General features: G+C 36.8%; 1 protein-coding gene across 25 annotated transcripts in view; it reads right to left on the bottom strand.

Moving 5' to 3' along the window:
- LOC127978662 (pleckstrin homology domain-containing family A member 5) overlaps positions 1 to 19,773 on the bottom strand; it is a 125,578-nt gene that overhangs the window by 54,970 nt on the left and 50,835 nt on the right. The window contains exon 1 of one of the 25 annotated variants that reach the window (XM_052583539.1): positions 110 to 181. The exons of 23 other annotated variants lie outside the window; for them this stretch is intronic. In XM_052583539.1, coding sequence (XP_052439499.1) covers positions 110 to 141 — 32 coding nt within the window. In that variant the 5' untranslated portion in view covers positions 142 to 181. Of the gene's footprint in view, positions 1 to 109; positions 182 to 19,773 lie in introns of those variants that run through there. One more of the 25 variants, XM_052583532.1, reaches the window with a different exon arrangement.

Below are 19,773 nucleotides of genomic sequence, written 5' to 3'. Positions count from 1 at the left end.
GGACAGAGTCTAATATAATGTAATCCATATGAAACCAGATGACATCTACCCAGAAATCTCCTCAGCAGCAAACACACACACACACACACACACGCACACAGCTACACACCTTGAGCGAGGGGTGGTGCAGAACTTCAACATACTGTATCTGTCTCTGTCTGTCAGTCTCTCCTGGGGTCGCCGGTGGCTCTCTATCGCCTCAATCCTGTCTCTCTCTCTCTCTCTCTCTCTCTCTCTACTCCTGCTGTTTATCACTGATCCAAGCATGTAGTCAGTGCGGCTGCTTTCAGCAGTCATACGCCCCGATCACAAGAGCATACAGACAGACATACGCCCACTCTCTCAGTCTCTCCTCTCCACCCTCTTCCTCTCTGCCATGAGGCGCCGACGTCTCAATAAACACAATTCGACACAGACAGAGCTGTGAGAGGACAGAGGAGGCCGTTCACAGCAGATAAAGGAGGTTCTCTCTCACATGGAGAGTCACAGGGCTGCTGGGTGACATGCGGACCGACTGAGGCGTGCTGGTCATGCTTTGAGGCCAACGAATCAAGGTTGAGGGGAACTTCACAAAACACTCACACATGCATTAATGCATAAAAATCCAAGAATCAAATAAATTCAGCATAAATGCAAAAAAATGAAAGTATGATAATATATGTATAACAAATGTTTTCTATATCTTTATCTTTACTTAAGTCGTGATTGCAACGCTGAAACATACTGCATTAATTTAATAAACATAACCGAATGATGGTACTTACTAACATAACACTCCGTCCATTAGAATAAATCAACTGCTCATAAAGCTAGAAGATTTCCATTTAAAAACTGAGCATGAACATTCATATATATATATAAACAGTTTAATTCATGCATGAATATCACCTCAGGCCATAATGACTTTAGGCTAGGTCTAAACACGTTAAACCATTATGAACTGCCTGATTCACGGCACTTATGTGAACATTCATTTTAACAGAGTGTACATTTGTCGTGCTGCACGCACTGAATTAAAGTGACAGCGCATTGTCCGCGGGTAAAATGTGCATGGATTATACTAAAATGTAGTAATTACACCATAAATGCATATAGGTTCATTAAAGTCTACTGTGTTTCAGAGACAACACACAGGCCTATGGCTTTTTTGGCTCGGTTTAAAAGTTAAAACAAGGAAAAGAGCACTTTTAGATTAGATTAGGCCAAACAAGACACTAACAGATGCATTCATGGAAAAGTGAAAAGGTTCTTTATGAACCGCAAGATTGCTTGCAATAAAGATGCAAAAAGTAGAGCTGAAGATCTTAATTTATATCGTCTTACGCGGACTTAGCGCGAGAAAGATGCAAAAATGGATGCTGAGTAGCCTAGGTGTAATGGAGGCTTGCCTCTGGCGATTACGTTTTGGTAGCACCAGCAACTAAAGCAAAGTCTGAGGTTTGGAAAAGTTTTGACTGTGTTTATAATGAGAATAATGACGCACCATCAGTGAGCGCAGGAGCACGCTGAAGACATCTACAGTGGATTCAATCATTAAAGTAAAGGTTTTTTTTAAATGATAACTAAATATTCATTGAGTAAATGCATAATGTGGACAGAGTATTTACGCGAATGTTGGAATTATTCTTTTATTAAATGTCAGCTGCTAGTGGCGAAGCAAATCCGGCGGAGCCTTTATCTTAATTTCGTTATTGCCAAATACCCATCTTAAATTAATAATGTATCTTAATTTAATTTGTTTAAAAAAATTCGTTTTTATTGGTGCGTTGGTCTACTTATAGGCTATGAGCCTATGTCTATTTAGAGTGCTGAGATGTTACGATGTTACAGAGGACTTATTTTCTTTCTTTATTCCAACTTCCAAGTTGCCTAGTCTACGTTAGTTATGAATAAATTATGTTAAAACATGTATAAATGACTAATTCTTGACACAAGGAAAAAGAGCTGCGTGTGTGCGTACATTTGAATAATGTCGGGCTGTAAACATGTTCGGGCTTTTAAAAAGCTGTCAATCAAAATGTACTTTCGGGTGGAAACCTGTCGGGCATAACTTTTAAGGCCCGATTACTGCTCTAGCAAAAAGTGTCCTTTTGTGCTTTTCATCTCAAAGTCTGTTCATTTGAAACCTGCTGAGAGCAATACGATTGGCTCTACTGATTGATGACAAAAATTTGGATGCTGAAACCGTTTGGGACGACTGGGCTCATGGTTTTCGCACTGTTTTATGGTTAATTTACTGTTGCCAAGGCAACACTCACTCTGGAAGGATGCTAATCACTTTACCAACCTGCTTGTCAATCCATCATCTGTCCGGTCGCTCGGTGTGCCTGCGTGGGCTTCTGCCTCTGCTGCCGCATCTTATTTCAATAACTGCTTCAATAACCAAAGTGACTAGCTTAAAACTGTTCAGAAGAACTGATGTGTGGAACCGAACCAAAACTTTCAATAAACTTGGATTAAGGTTTAAATTAGAGGAAATTTTACGCTCTCAAACTTATGGAAGCTTTTCTGCCACTAAGTAAAAAAATAAAAAAGGTAAATGTGACATTTTATCTTACAACTCAGACTTTTTTTTTTTCTCAGAACCGAGTGATATAAACTTGCAATTCTAAGAAAACAGTCATTTTCCCCCTCAGAAATGGACTTTATAACTCACAATTGCAAGTTTATATCTCAATTCTGAGGAAAAAAAGCTAGAATTTAAAGATATAAACTCGCAATCGCAAGAAGTCAGAAAAAAGTCAGAATTGTGAGAAAAAAAAAACTGAAATGCAAAATTTTAACTTGCAACTGCAAGAAAAAAACGAGTCAGTTGTGCAAGAAATAAACTCACAATAAGAAGTCAGAACTGCAAAAAAAACAGTGTTAGTTTATCGGAAAATGAAAATTAGGCTGAGCTTTACTCACCCTAGAGGCATCCTATTTGTATATGACTTTCTTCTTTCTTTTTATGGATGGGCGCTTTTTATTGAACTTCTTTTGGACTGATGCACTGCAACTCTCAATTTTTTATAGAACTGTGACTGGATTCGTCCGAAAGAGGAAAGTCATATAAACCTAGGACACCTCGGGGGTGAATAAAACAGTTCATTTTTGTGTGAACTAAACCTTTAAGAGAAAAAAGTCAGTATTACAAGATGGCGTATAAACTAGCAATGCTAGAAAAAAGTCTTTATTGCAAGATAAAAGGTTGTATTTATCTTCCTATTATTTTTATTCGATGGCAGAAAGAGGCGTCCATACAATCCTCACAGAAAAAAAAAGTATAATAATTATAAATATGAACAGCAAGCCGTAGTTAACCCTCCTCCACACTGTATCAGGAGGATACATGATACACTGTGTCACGTATAGACCGCTGTGGGACGGCTTCACGCATACATAAATGACTGCATAACATAGTCTCTCTGTGTCACTCAGAGCTGCGTTTGGGTGAGGAAGACACACTTGACTTGTTTCGGTCACCGAAGGGCTGTGTCTGTTCTCTACCTCTGCCAAGCCTGCAGGGAGCGCAGATGTGCCGGAGAACAGGTGGACATGTCCAGCTGCTGCGAGATGCCCTAAACCTTAAAACCACTCAAGGACATCAACCAGAGATGATTGAGGAGTTGTCAAGAAAGCACACGTCTTCACGAATCTCCTCAGCATGACATCGCTCTGAAAGGCTTTTTGTAAGGCGTTAAACACGACGCAGATTCATTTTCTTGACATCAGGGAACACATTCGCACAGACGGGTTTGTAAACTTCAGTACATAAAAACACATTTGCTTGGTAAAGCGCATACTCTACACTTGTACAGCAAAAACAGTCTCAATTTAGTTTGCATGAATTTAAAAAGTATACCAGCAACACATTTATATTTCTTTTTATTTAAAGACGCAAACTGAGTCAAAAATCTTTATACAGTGTACTATATTATAAAGAATACAGTAAACTTAATGCAGTATATAGTGTGTGCTAGTATTGCTTTCTGAACGCAACTATTAACAAGAAAAAAATGCACGAGTTGTCTGTCCAGCCATTATGATGATTAAATGTCCATACAGTCCCAGAACACTGAATAAAAGGTGGCAATAATTGACGTGAACCAGTGGCTAAATTTAGCTTCACATTCACTAAAAGGTTCTTGTGGAAATAAACAATGCTCTGCGTTCCTGTGGGCATTTAAAAGCTCAGGGAGAAAATGAACAATGAAGCGTTTGCTCCCGGCGGGCCGTCTGCCATTCACACATGCTCTCTGCGGCCCGCGGCCGACCTTTCTGAAAGGCCAGCATGCCCTCACACCCTCCCGTTACCCTCTCAAAGCAGAGCTTTCCAGAAGAACATTTATTTCCTTGACATGCACACACACTCATGACTAGTGTTGTCACGGTACCAAAATTTCAGTATTCGAAAATCCAGGGTTCTCGGTACCAATTTCGGTACCAAAGCAAAACACAAAAATATGCTAATTGGAAAAAAAAACACTTATCACTACAAATAAAACCAATGCCATTCTTTATACTTATTTAAAATTGTGTTTAAAGTTTTTCTACAAGTAATATAATTTAAAAAAAAAAAAAAAAAAAAAATTATAATAATAATAATATAATAATGTTATTTGTCTTAATGAAATGTAAACATTTTTTGGTAAATAAAGGGGATTTGGTATTAAAATTTAAACATGGAAGAAATATTGTGTGATTTATTTTTTAAATGTTTTCAACAGATGGGTGGACGTGAAGACTTTTAAACTGACACTGGTTTTACTCAAACTAAACAGTAAAATGCTTGTGAAGTGACTGCATTTACGTCCTCACTGAGACGGCAGATGCTGAAATTACTGCAAGCGTCACGCGCTTCAGTCTATGTAGTAAACAAACCATTCATTCATTCACACAGAGACGCGCAGAACATGCAGGATTCATATTTCAACCCACTTGTGCGGCTTAACATTTACAGATACTGCTCCATATGGAGATTTGATTTGATTTATTTATGCTAACTTTGACAAATTCTGTGACTGTCCATTTTAAAATGTAAGTTTCATTTTCATGACTGGATTTTGAGATTTCGTCCGCGTTTTCTGCTTCATGGAAATCATAACGCTGTATGCATCAAGAACCGGGTTGACCGGGTCATTAAAACCTGTTAGCTAGCACCATCCATTATGGGACTCACAGCTGAAGGTGCTCTACCTAACTTAAAATTGTAACAGTTCCTTACTTCAGTGTATTACACAAATAATTTTGGTTTCTTTGGAAAGAAGACGCTTTGGGCTTTACTTTTATCAACCAGATTTGATAATGCTCAAAAATATTAAGAGTTATAGACACTGAAGTGCCTTGAAACATTTTTTACAACACTGAATTTATTTTTATTTGATATAATATACATAAAATCAGTCCTGGAGCAATCTAGAAAAGTAATGGGTTGAAAGTCACATGTCTTATGAGTTTCTATTTCAAATCTGAAGATATCATGAAAGCTATCATGAGCTAACAGGTTAAAGAAACCTGGTACCGTGACATTAAAATTTTAGTACCAACTTGGTACCGAAGTACCGGGTCTTTTGACAACACTACTCATGACAGAAAGATTGACCTGGAAGAGAGGTTTTGGTGGTGTAACTTAGATGATCATGTATGCTGTGGTGATTTTCAAAATCAAAACACAAGAGAAATGCAAATTATTAGCGGGAAGGCCAATATTATCAGCATTTTTAATTATTAGCATCAGCCGATACGTTTTTCTTTTTGGCCGATAAGTCGAATCTCCAAACTCATTTTCAAAGTCAAAATCAAGGTTGGCACTATGGGAAATGCTGATACAAAATAAATGTGGTATAAATGTAAAAAGGCCATTTCTAGAGATATCTGAAATCATTTTCAACGTAAAGAGTTGGAATGTTTCATGGATGTCATGAAGCACTTTGACTTCTGTAAAATGGTGTAACAGAGTGAAACAAGATATTCGACAAGAAAAATGGAATTGACTGAATTTTGAAAAGTAGGTATTTCATATTAGAATTAAGCCAGATTTGAATGCCAAAGAATGGCTAAAAAAGCTATTTGTCTGTTTTTCCCAGATTGAAAACATGGGAAATTATGATTATACTCAAAAAATAGCAATGATGACAATAAATACACAATAATTTTCAATGTCAAAAGCGAGTTATTCAATGCTTTGCTGTACCAACAAATGGTTGTAAAAAATAAAATGGTCTTCACAACCAATTTGAAATCTGTAAAATGGTGTAACGCAGTGAAACAAGATATTTTTCATTGGAATTGACTGAATTATAAAAAGTGGGAATTTCATATTAGAATGGAGCCAGATGTGAATGCAAAAAAAAATGTCTAAAAAGCTATTTGGCCACTGGTTATCATTATCCAATCAACCACATGACCGAATAATAATAATAATAAAATATTTAATTCCTCCAAAAATATCTTCTTTTGTGTTGAACAGAAGAAAGAAACTCAAACAGGCTTGCAACAACATGAAGGTGAGCAATTTTGGGATGAAGTATCTTCTTAAAAACTCAAACACTATTTAGAAAGACATTTATAAATGCATGAATGAGATGAGCCATTGCTGCCAGTCCTACAGCTAATGATGCATTTCATTTTAGATGAATCATATGAATCATCTCTGACTGAATGAACCTCTCTCTGCTATCATCCGATCTGGAAGCCCAACTCGTAATTAGTAAATGTCTAATTATGAATAAATATGTCACATGTCATCTGAAATAGAGGATGTACTCGTTCATTGTGAAGCGTTCATAACAGCGTACTGTTTGAAAGAGATACCGGGCCCACTGCAAATGTCAATGTGTTGATAAAATCTCAATTTTAAAAGTCTCCAAAGAACAACCAGCGGAGAATAAACGTTTATGGCATTCACATCTAAAAAACAACACACGCTTGGGTGTAGTTTAGGGGAAATTTTGTTTCTAAAAAGCACCAAATCCTGGACAGGCTTATCTTATTAAGAAAAAGGGCCAATATAAGCCGCCCATGGAGAATTTACTGAAGGCGTTTCAACTGTGCAAATGGAAATAAAGTGCAAATCCCCTCATTTGTTCCTTAATCAGAGAGCAATTCTTTCAAAAAGATTGCTTCCAGAATAAGTGATTGTAAAATTCATAAGCGGGTTAAGCAAAGCCAATTTGGGAGTCTATGAGAGGTCATAGCACAGACTGGCACGTGACACAAAAAACACTAGCACTTATTAGGACATGTACCGACCGTGCTATTACCCATTTTTACCTATTAAATAGTCAGCCAGTCAATATTTCCCATATGCAAATTATAATAATTGTCCAAATGAAACAAAGTCCATTCACTTAATACTCATACTTCAGTTTCATTTACTTCCACATCACAAAATATTCATCGCCTTACAGCACGTGATTGAGTAGCATCAGTTAGCACTCACACTCTGATGTTAGCATTATAATAATTTCATGTATAAATTATACATGAAAGTGAAGACAGTCTATTGAACAAACAAACACTGTAAATCAGCCCAAGATGGTTTGCTTGTCTGAGATTGTCTGTTTCAAATGGTTTTAGACACTTTGGCCTTTGGTCTTGATCCTCAATCAAACATTAAACTTTTTTTATGATCATCGATAATAACAGTTGTGCTTCTTAATATTTTTGTAGAAACCTTGACACAATACTATTTTTTCCAGGATTTTAATGAATATAATGTTCAAAAGAACAGCATTTATATATGTGTATATGCATTTTTTTCTTTTTTATAAGATTATACATGTCTTTACAGCTTTTGTTCACTTCTTGCTGAATAAAAGCAATAATACCTTTTATAAAATAATCTTACTAACCCTTAAAACCTTTAATAGTAGTATATTTCATCCGAATATCTTCCAGCATTGTGATATAATGCATTCAAACCAGTCTTTTGCACATCATACTTAAGGAAGACATTTGTGTGTTTGTATGCATGATTTTTCTCATGTAAATGACACAAGATGCATTGTTTTGTTATAGCAAACATACTCTGATTCGGGGTAAATAATGTTAACCGTGTATACTGCAGGATTTACATGATTAGTGTTTGATGTATACATCAGTTACACAGTAAAACTCCAGTGCAATACTTATTTTGGTGTAGGTCAGTACTGTATGTAATCTAATGTGCCTCATAATGTGTTAATTGCACCTGCTCCTGCAATCTCCAGTACATTACATCACCAACACAGTCAGGAAACCACTTGATAAAGCTGTCAAGTGGTTCCTCCACTGCAAGCACAAAAACACACAGATTCGCTCACGGCATTGGTGTTGCTAACAGTAACCGCTGCAGATGGCTGTTGTGGTGTCAGTAATGGCAGGGCTGCATTCTGGCTCTTTTGTCCTAAAAAGCATGACAGGAAGACCGTGCAAGAGCAAAAACAAGACGCTCATTTGAAGGCAGATGGGCCGAAAGAGCGGCTCCCACCGAGAGCTTCAGAATCCATTCAACCCAAGCGCTGGTTCTGATTGGATAAAGGCGCATCGCTCTCAAAAAAACCCATCCAATGGTTCTTCCACGATCGCCCACATGCTGATTAGAGAACGACGACTTGCAGGACTGTCATAACATCTCAATTGAAAGCACAAGTGTGTGTCTCCAGGAGGAGCTGATGGAGTGGCTTGTTAGTCGCTGAATGTCTGATGTGACTGCTGCATGCACAAATGTGGTGAAAAATACAGCTTATTATTCTCCTGCGGTAATGGCCTTAAGAGGGGACGTTCAAGAGGGCATCGTGCTTACAGTGCACAAGTATGTCATATCAGACTGTGGCACAAGGGAAAGAAAGATAAAATGCCAAGCTAATGCATAGCATGACGCTCGACCAACTTCATTAACAAAGACTTCTGGTTGTGTCATTATTACAACAGTTATATAATATACAATAAATATAACAAAGTTTTCAATAAAGTCAGCATCACAGCTATAAAGATAACGACAAAAATGAAAAAAATGTTAAAAAAATAAAAATAAAAATAAAAATTTTCATTCCATGACCAGAAAAAAATAACTTCTGTTTTGAGGGGCGTGTCCTGCATCTCAGAAAATGATTACAGCCATGACGCATTACCGTCACGCGGAAACAAATCGGCCGGATGGATTCTGAGCATGACAACAGCTGCCTTCTGGAAGCATAATGAAGCCCTGATTTATGGCAGATTGTTCAACAGAGAGAAAAAAAAAATACAAGACTGAACCTCTTCTAACTTAAACGAATACATTTGCAAAGAGCCTAAAGTTGACAAAAGTGACTCATGCATGCATATTTAAAAAGAAAAATGTAAAATTTGATTTGCATTGCTCAAAGCAGACAGTAGTTGTTGGCTCAACAGGTTAACTGACATTTACAATGGATTAATAAGCAGAACCAAATGACAGGAGCTTTGGGAATACCTGGATCAGCCCTTTATATCATACTGGATTCAGCTGGTAACGTTACTGCATGAAACATTAAATACTCATCTGCTAATCAAACACACACACTCACAGTAATTGATTTCACTGTGAAGAGGCAATCCATCAGCCTTCACATTTTAATGCAACACATGGCATGCAAACCAAACCTGTTATTTTAAAGGACTTGTGTTAGTGTCACTCACGTAAATTTTAGTTAAAACTTTTAGTAAATTTTAGTTTTTTTTTAGTCTTTTTTTTTTAGGTCTATATAGATAATATATATACATTTTGTAGTGTGTTTTTCATTTCTATGATTTTTTTTGTTTAAACACACATACATTATATATATAAATATATAGAGCAAGGGAGCGAGCAAGAGAGAGAGAGAGAGAGAGAGAGAGAATGAATATAGTTGAATTTTTCTGTTTTCACTTAGATAAAGTATTTTGTGATTTGTTTTTTTATCTCTCTATAGTTTATACTTTTAATTTTATTTAAATTTTAATTCATTTTTTACATTTTTTTTTCAATTTTCACTAATAATTTTATCATTTTTTAGTCATTATTGTTTTTAATATCTAAACGGTTTAGTTTTCCCTTTCAGTTAATCAGTTTTCATTATTGTATTTTCTGTTTTTATTTTGACTTACATTTTTGTACATTTGTATTGTTTTTGTCATTTATTATGTCCATATTTTTATTTTAGTTTTAGTCTAAACTCAACTAAATGAGAATGAGAAATGTTGCATTGGCAACTAGCTGAAACACACAAAAAAATTCTCTTTTAAATAAAAAAGTGATGAAATCATTTTTAGTGATGAAAATATTTTTTATTGTTTTATTTTTATCTTAAGCCAACTATAATAATTCTATTAAAGACACATAATAGCTCAAAGTTGACATGTTTGTTGGATTACACAATCCACATCTTTAGAAGTTATCTTTGAACAGTTTATTTGCTGCAAACTGAAAGCTAAATGTAAAAAAAAATACAGAATCTAGGTGCAAAGCTAAAGCACAGCAATGTGCTTTATGTTCCTCTGTAAAACAAACTAAGTGCATGTTAAAAAAATAAAAAAATACCTTCACAGACCCTCTAACAAACACTGAGCCTCTGCTGCAAAAACAAGATACACGTGCTAATCAGCTTTGCCTCTTCAGCCTCGTTTACATCCGCTGTTCATGGATGAATCCTAAAGCGTCTCGTCCACTTCTGAGGCTGAGCTGTGGAGACTGGAGCCCATGATATCTCAATCCATCTCCCATCCCTCCACACCATCTGCTTCCCATCAAAACACGCATTTAGATCCACTTTCAGGGCTCTATCCATCATCTATGCTTTACTCTGGCTGACACTCATGACTATTTGTTGAAACAGATGAAAGTGAAAAGCCAGTACAGTAATATTTAGAGATGGCAGATGGTAACAAATGGGCTCTTCAGTGTATTTCAGAGGAAATGCATGACTGCTGCCCCATGGAGGTATGAATGCAACAGAACACACTGCTAAAATAAAAGCACTAATCATCAATACTTTAGATACTTCAGATATGTCCAAACATGCTTAAACGGGATAAATTTACTTTATGCACAATATAATGTTATTATATTAACACTTGTAAATTATTAAGGACTTGATTGCATCCGAAGTCAATTGATTGAATTGTGCAAACCTGCACATTATTACATTTGAAAGAAATTGAGATGACAAATGTTTATTTATCTGGAATAATGTGCACCATACATCATTCATAATAAGATCAGGACCACGAATTAAGAACATAAATAGGGTGATTTACCGATTTCACGTCAACATTGAAGGATATAATCTTCATTGTGGAAATCAATCGCCAGCTTTAGCTCCGTTGGGACGAAGGCTTTGCAGACTGGCAGAATTTTGAAAAACAGATGGTATTAGAAGTGCTTGACCGGAATTGATCTGAGCACGTGGCGTCCACACAGATGGGCGTATCTGGTTGCACTCTCAAGCCCAAAAATGATTTGGGGCGATTTGGGTCATATTTCTCACTGGAAGTCTCTTTGAAGTTCATAACAGTCAAACACAAATGTGGCAACACTGGAGCATCATGGCAGTGAGTTTTGATACTTTTAGGCCTGTGTTGAACTGAAGCAAGTATGTTCTTGTAGCAAAGTGGAGTGACAGGCACAGAAGTAAATAATGGCACACGTTGAATACTCCCGAAGGGCGTGTGGGAATGACGTGTGTGATGGAGGTCATTTGTTCACAGTTCCTGTTTGTCTGAGCACACAGCTGTGTTCAGATGCTGTAACTAAAGCTCGCCAGCAGCCCGTATGCATGCGAAACACTCACATGATGCAACACTTCACTTATTCTGTGAACACAACATGGGGCTTCAAGACTGCAATTAAAATGGCTGCAGATGCGATTAAAAATGACTCAAATGCAAACTACTTCAGGTGCTTTATTAGAGATCCATGCTGCAAGTCCTACTAAAGTGTAGCCGTTGCTCTACTTGATGTTACATAACGTGTTGCCTGACTGGCATACGTTGTGTGCTAATCAGCTGGTGAATTAAACAATCTGGCGAATATTTCATAAGTTAACTGACTGGATGCTCGTGGAAGGCTACCAGACAACATCTGCACAACCCAAGTAATATTTCACGCATCATTCCTTTGATTCACAGGATGCAGGATGAGTTCTTGCATTCAACAGAATGAGACAGGTTATTAAAAGCTGAACTATTTTTAACTTCATCTATTCAGAACTTTGAATCTATAGCAAAGAATAAATATTTTACACATGAATGAGTTTGCCGTATGAATTGAATGCGATGAGATGAAAAAATGGCTTTCATATTTCTCTATTAAAAACATACTAGAACAAAAACAGCATAACCAGTGTAGTCTGATTTACAAAACAATTACTCTTATGGTTTACGCATATAAATATGCACTACTTTTTGTACCACAAAAAAAAAGGGTTGGAAGACCAGTCTCTTTAGAAAATAGCCAACATACTGTAGCACAAACAGTATAGTCTGATTCACAACAAATGACTTTGAACAATTTCTTTTAATCATGCAAGATAACATTTTAACATTTAAACTTTTAACATGCATGCATATGAGTATATAAGTATTATTATGTATCAATAAATAATGGCTATAAACTACTTTCTATTAAAAACTTAAAATCAAACATACAGCATGACCAGTAAAGTCTGATTCACATGGACTGAATCCTATGAACCAATTCTTTTAATGAATCATTCAAGATGACTCAACACGTGAAGTTCTAAAAAGTTAGATGCATTTGCAGATGTAGTATCAGGCGGTTTATGTGCATAAATGAGTGTGTGAGTACTATTTTGTTGCATAAAATAATTGCAAAGAAAACATGTCTTTTTATTGAGAAAACAGACATGCAGTGCAACCAGTGAAGTCTGATTGCCAACAAATGACTCTTATGAACCCTATTATTTTAATGAATCATTCAAGATGACTCGGCATGCAATGTGTAACAAACTTAGATGTTTAAGGCAGTTTATAAATAATGTGAGTACGGAGTACCAGTACTTTTATGTTGCACAAAATAATGTCTAGAAAACGCTCTGCTTGAAATGAGGTGATTCATTGTGAATCTTGACAGACAGACTATTATATTTCATCACATAAAACTGCAATATTGCTGGGTTTATTGAGATGTTTTGTCTATCGTCTTTCATGACTCCTGTGCATGCTGTTTGCTTTGGGATGCAAGCGGAATGCTGAATGCAAGCGGAATGTTGGATGGATGTTGCAAAGGTAACAGCGTGATATTTACCAAGTCGTCTAGGATGGACAGGAGGAGGACAGGTGAAGAGTGGGCCATTATGTCAAGGGAGTCAAGCAAACACTGTAAGCGGGGAGATGGGTATTTTCGCATCGCCATGGCATCACACTGACCCTGGAGGTCAAGGAGATGGCGGAGCACAGGACTTAAACACACCCACACACACACCGGCTATGTCAGGCAGAGTAAATGTCAGTGGCGAGGACAGGTCTGGCCTTTCAAGGGTGACCAAGTTAGCAGCTGAGGTCGTTTGGAATGGGAAATAATGTTTCTTGTTGGTTCTGACACACAATAAGGCTGTTTTAAAGGGACAGTTCGCCCCAAAATGAAAATTTGGTTTAATTTAATCACTCTTATGGCTCCAAACCTATGAGTTTTTGAAGAATGTTGACAACTAAGCAGCTATTGACAACCATAGTATGTTCTTCCCCATAGTATCTATTTTTGTGCAAAAAAAAAAAAACTACAAGAAATTCATATAGCTAAGAAACAAGTGGAGAGTGAGTAAATGGAGGTTCAGATTATTTTATTAGAGAAACTTAAATTGATCGTAAAAATGTCAAAATAAATTTTTCAAATTTTGAAAAAAATTATTAGCGGATTTGGTGTTTCCCAAGAAAATACTATTTCAGACTTTTCTTCTTTAAAATTCCACATTTAATTCAATGTGTTACTTGCCATTTCTTAGTAATTATTTGTGAAATGTACTAGCAATTCCTGAATTAAAATGGTTTTAAAGCCATTTTTGGTTGCTGTAGATGTCAGAGAGTGTGTAGAGGAAAAAAAACAAGCCATTACTATTACTAATTTAGGCTTCGCTCTCTTGATAAACTAGCAGATGAAATGGGAAAGCTCAGCAGTTTGTTAACATCAATCATTAATTCCACAGCAGTGAAGAAAGGCAAAGTGTCCTGGTAAAGTTTTCAAAGTCTCTATTTCATTAAATAATTAATTGGCTCTCTTTTCCATGCATTCCATCTCAAAACAACACTGGGTGATATCAACATTCACATGGTCTGATTTGGCCAAACAAAACTGCACATTAATATTTCGTCCTGCTCTTCAAACCAGCAACGATCCATTGGAAAGTTTTCAAAAGCAGGTCTCATGAAACACCAGTGCAGCTCTTTGGAAAAATGACTGGTCAGATACGAGTTCAAACCTGATTAACGGAGCACCAAGGGCCCTCAGGCCCCTGTTAGACCAACACAATACTGTTGAGGGTCGATGCTGATGCTCAAATTCATTTTGGGTTCCTAGAAACTCTGCTAATACAAAAAAAACTTTTGCCACTGAAATGCAATATTTCATACTTCCAGTCCTTTCAGTTTATGTTGGAAATTCGGGGGAAATGGATGGACATAAAATTACATCCCACGCTCTTGTAAACCATGTTATTTTCCCCCCTTCTGCACTGAGAGTTTTGGCGAAAGATGTCGAGACATCGTCTCTTCTGGAGACAGTGGTTTTGGCAGATGTGTTTGAGTTCCTGAGGCATTTCACTCTTAAACCAGTAAACCTTCAAACATCATGTGTGTTGAACTATCATTACATTTTCCTACTCTGCTTACAACTTCCAAAACACAGAATGCTAAAGCAATAATCCACGAGCGGCTGTGCAGGACAGTCATTTTACCACACTGGAATACAAGGGGAATTCTTAAGAATCAAGGCATTAATTATTGCTTTTTTATATCAATTTGGCATATTAATAAACAGTATGATGTGCATGTGTATCTGCATTTTATAACAACTTGAAGTTCATGTTAATCCAACACGAAATTACATTCAGAACTTAGAATACAAAAAATATATCTATAAAACTTAATGATAAGAGTATTTAACAAATGTACAATTATAAAAATGGATTATTATATTTAACAATAACAATAATAATAATCTTCATCAGACTTATTACTTATAGTATTATTATTGTTTGTTATTTTTTATTATTACTTATACTGTAGTATTATTGTTGTTTTTATTATTATCATCATTTCAAAAGAAAACAATGTTTTTGTCATAAACAACAATAATATACATTTACAAAAACTCAACGATACAATAAAATTAAAACGGTAAAAATATAATAGTGATGATACTTAAAGTACAATTTTTTATTCTTATTAAACTCTTTAAGAAAAAAAAAACCCTTATGTTCTTACTCTATAAAAAACGGTACCTAAACAAACTAAGAGAGTAAAAACAAAACCAATAATAAAGAAAAAGCAGAAGTAGCAGCAGCAGCAGTGTATAATTGGCAAGAATTTTACCAATTTGTAAACAACTTGAAATGTGGCTCATCCAATCAGAATTTGATGGATGACGTGTAGTTGCACTGATGTTAAATGCCTGTACCTCTGCATCACTCCTGTTCTCTTTCTATGAAGCGCACTTGCTCATTATCCTGCGTGCAGTGAATCGCAGTGAACCTCGTCCTCCCGCTGCTCTGCTGTGGAGCCTGTGGTGAGAAGCAGGTCTGTCCGTGGGTGGATGAGTGGTCTCCTTCCCTCCGCTCAATCCTCTACGCCTACGCCAGCACTCATCTCTCCGGGACAAAACGCTGGTCACATTCAGTGTGCTTTACCGGAGTATCTGTCCGCTAATGTGCACGTTGAATATATGATTCAACACAAGCCTGTGCATCACAATGTCTCTGTTTCTACCGCTGGGAACGGTTTCTTTGAGCGAGCACATTCCCAGATTACATAAAGTGGATCCAGAGAGGTTGATAGCAATATAACCTGGCATCTTTCTATCTCTTCAATCATTCATGAGGTTTAAAGCCATGCACGTGGCCTCAGCATTCCCCTGCAACGCAGGGACTTAACAAACGCATTCACTTGCTTTACGGATGAGCCTCGTTCACAACATGTGGATTTTCTAACGCAGTTAAAGATTTCCAGTTAGCGCTTAATCCACAAATGACAAACTCTATCCCTCGACTCAAAAAAATGGTACAGTTGTAATGCAGCGGAGAGAAAATATACTCTGCAACCTAGTTAAACAGTTGCACAGCCTGTTAGGAGCTATAAACACTACTAAAGTGTGAGAATTAACCTGTGTTAGTCTACAGATGTGTGTGGTTCCGGCCATTCACATGGCCGCTGTCCATTTGAGACGATCTGCACAGATTAATACTGCGCTGTGCTTTCACAGTTGGATTAGCTTCAGTCAAGCCATGCGATTGAGAGCATGGTAGCTTACAGTTGATTCTGCATTTGTTGCTCTTTCAGCAATAAATTGCTGCTGTAAATGCTGGTTATATTTAAGTCATAACACAAAGTTATTAACATTCCACACAGACAGCACAATGCTGGTGTTGTGTGAACAACCACCACAGACACTGAGGGGCACAAGTCCCACCAATAATTAAAAATGGCCAAACAAAATGACATACTGAAGCCCTGCAGGGCTGACAAATGATTCATGATGCAACAGTGGAGAATGTTAATCAAATATCATCAAGGCCTGTCATATTTTTAATTTGCCAAAGATTAATCAATCACTGCCATCGACAGGAGACCTGCAACAAGGAGAATGTAAAAGTAGCTCACAAAACAGCCCATATCTCATAGATACAGATTCAAAATTTCTCCCAGAGCAGCATAACGAACAGTTAGTGACGGAAATGTAATGCATTACCGTTTTGTCAACTTTTCCTCCGGACCACATTCACACTTCATAATTAAAACCTGACGACCGTTCCTCAAGTTCAGTGCGTCAATCAGTGTCTGCTCAATGCTCACTAATGGACTTAATTTGCATGTTGTGAGCAGACGAATATTTAAATAATGAGCTAGCACTGCCCAAACATGTCATTTCCTCTCAGACGTCTGTAAGCAACAGACTGCAATCATACTGTATGTATTAGTCTTGGGAGCACAAAAGATTTCAAAAATGGTTTCAGCATGACAGGCCACATCCATTATGATCATTGTGAGTCCATATTTCCATTCTGAAAAGCGCAATAAACTAGTGGCTGACCGATATATCGGCCGATATATCGGCAGATATTTGGCATTTTTCAAACATCGGCATTGGACAATATATTTTTCTGCTTGACCAATATGTTTGAGGTGGGTTATTTTCTTATTGTGCTGTATGTAAAATGACTGTAACCCTGGATTTAATTGAAAAATAGAATTCCCAATGCACACAAACGTCCCAGAATACTGAGTGCCCTGTTGGTTACAGTGTTTACTTCCTTTTTAATTTTAAATATTTGTTTAATTGTGAAAAATACTTTGTTTTACACATTCATTTTTTAATCCATTGCCAAATTACAAAATACCTGAATTAATAAAAAATATATATAATAATTATAATTATATCGGCTTTATATCAGCACCCCTGCTGACACACAGCTAAGCTCTACTAAACAAGTTTTGTTAATGATTGACTACAACACCAGCTGTTTTCAAGCAGTGCTTAATGTTCATCTTCATATGAGGGTCTGTTTTTAAGAATAAATCACTGCAATAATCGTAGATATTCCCAGCAATAATATCTTAAAGGCAAGGAAGCAACAATAGTCATCCATTATCATCATATCACTAGTTTTATGTAGATTTATGTACATTTCAATGTCACCCTACAACTAGAGAAATAAATACAGAAATGAAAAATAGCACAGCATTGCAAATGTTTCTTGCAATATCTTTAACTGCATTATAAAGGAGGACAAGATGACTGAAAAACTGCAGTTAAACACTGAATAATCACTGAATAAACAACCATCAAAGCTAACGGAGAATAAAAAATAAAAAAAACGTCCAAGCTCTACAAGTGAATAACATCTTGGCTCATTAAATTTTTTTCCTAAAAATCAAAAAGTAAAAAGACTCAATTATGCTTATTTATAAAATCATATCAACATACAATAGAGTCTACAGTCATATTTTGGGATTTATAATGAGTTTTTCCCTCACGTATAGTGTTTGTAAAACCGATATTTAAGTTGCAGAGTCACTATGAAACTAAACCTGTAACTTTAGCTTCTTGCATTATTTCTTATGCAGAGAACAGGTTAAGTAAATATATGAATATGCAACGTAGTGCATTAATTTTGCAAAATGCTCCTCTTTAGTTATTTTTCTAGCTGACTAATGAGCTTATTCTGAGGAAAATGATTGTTACATGGAATTGTTTACAAGCTTTACATGTTTTTCTCAGTTTGAAACCCTGAATGAGCGATTACATGAGACATTTCAGTAAGTTACACTGTAGGCCATCTTATAATACACCTTTTGATGTTCATTCATGTTTATTTCATACTATATTAGTAAAGAGAAAGATATGATGGTGGTCACGGTCACCGCTTGAACTGATGTGCTAAAAACGATTGCTCATGCCACATTAAAGAGCTAAATTTTGGTTTGAAATTTGGTTCGATATTTTGTCTATTAGAAGATAACCGATCATAAAGCTTATTGTGATTATTGGAGCATCAAGTGCGCTACAAATATTATGAATTTCAAGCATTTACAGAACAAAGCATGTCTTGATAACAAGAAGCCATATCAGGATTGATTATAAACGATAATTCCTAACTATTATTGCTAATATCCACACAGCTGACAGCTTTAACTGTCATAGTTTGTTCAAGATGTGCCCGAAATAGACACTTTACTTTGTATGTCTCCCGCGTTTTCACAGTCTCTCATGCTGCCATAACTGGAGCTGCTTTAGCAGGTGTGACGTCAACACGGTGTCACGGTCTCAGTTTATTACGTCAACATAACAAAAGATGTGATCACAAAACAAGCAAGAAAAAAGGCATTATGTGCACATTTTTAAGTCATATAACTACTTTTATATAGTCACCAGTGGTGATCTCAGCAAAAACAGTTTTAGGCACAGTCTGGAGCCCTGTATGTGTGTGTCCGTTCGCTGACACAGAGGATCCAGGACAGAAAAGGCATGTGTTAGACTGTACATTGATAGGTCTTCCTCTATTACCGCAGCAGTAGCTCACGAGCACTGACTCCAGCGATGAAAAGACCTCTCTTGCAGGGTCGGGAGAGGCTAGGCATGCTGAAAGAATGAGGCCACTCAGCGTGATGGAGAGCGAGAGCTCATCTGTGCAGCATAATTGTGTGCTGCTGACTGCCATGTGCTGCACTCCGAGAGTGACATTGTGCTGGGCGGCAAAAAAACAAACAAAAAATGGCCCATTGTGTGCTGCTTCACAAGGCTGTCATACACATGCAACGGCCTTGTCGAGATCTGCCACTGTATCAAAAAGTATTATTAGTACGGTCAGATACCGTTAACATGACACGTCCATTAAGACATAACCCTACAGCGAGACTCTGTATGCCATCCGGCCTTCTGAAACAGCCTCGGTTTTCTTGCTCAAGGGTCTGAAGTTTGGGTTGACCCCGTGGATTTCAGCTTTACAGATTGGATGGAAATGCGGATGGGATTAGGTGAATGAATGCTTGCAAGCTACATAAACTCGAATTGGTCAAGTGGAGTATTTGGTACCATAATGATTCTTTCCCTAACACACACACACACACACACACACACAC

The sequence above is a fragment of the Carassius gibelio genome, chromosome A4 (assembly GCF_023724105.1).
Source record: "Carassius gibelio isolate Cgi1373 ecotype wild population from Czech Republic chromosome A4, carGib1.2-hapl.c, whole genome shotgun sequence".
Taxonomy (NCBI): Eukaryota; Metazoa; Chordata; class Actinopteri; order Cypriniformes; family Cyprinidae; genus Carassius; species Carassius gibelio.
Note: the sequence above shows the minus strand (reverse complement) of the source record. Positions and strands in the feature narration are given on the sequence as shown.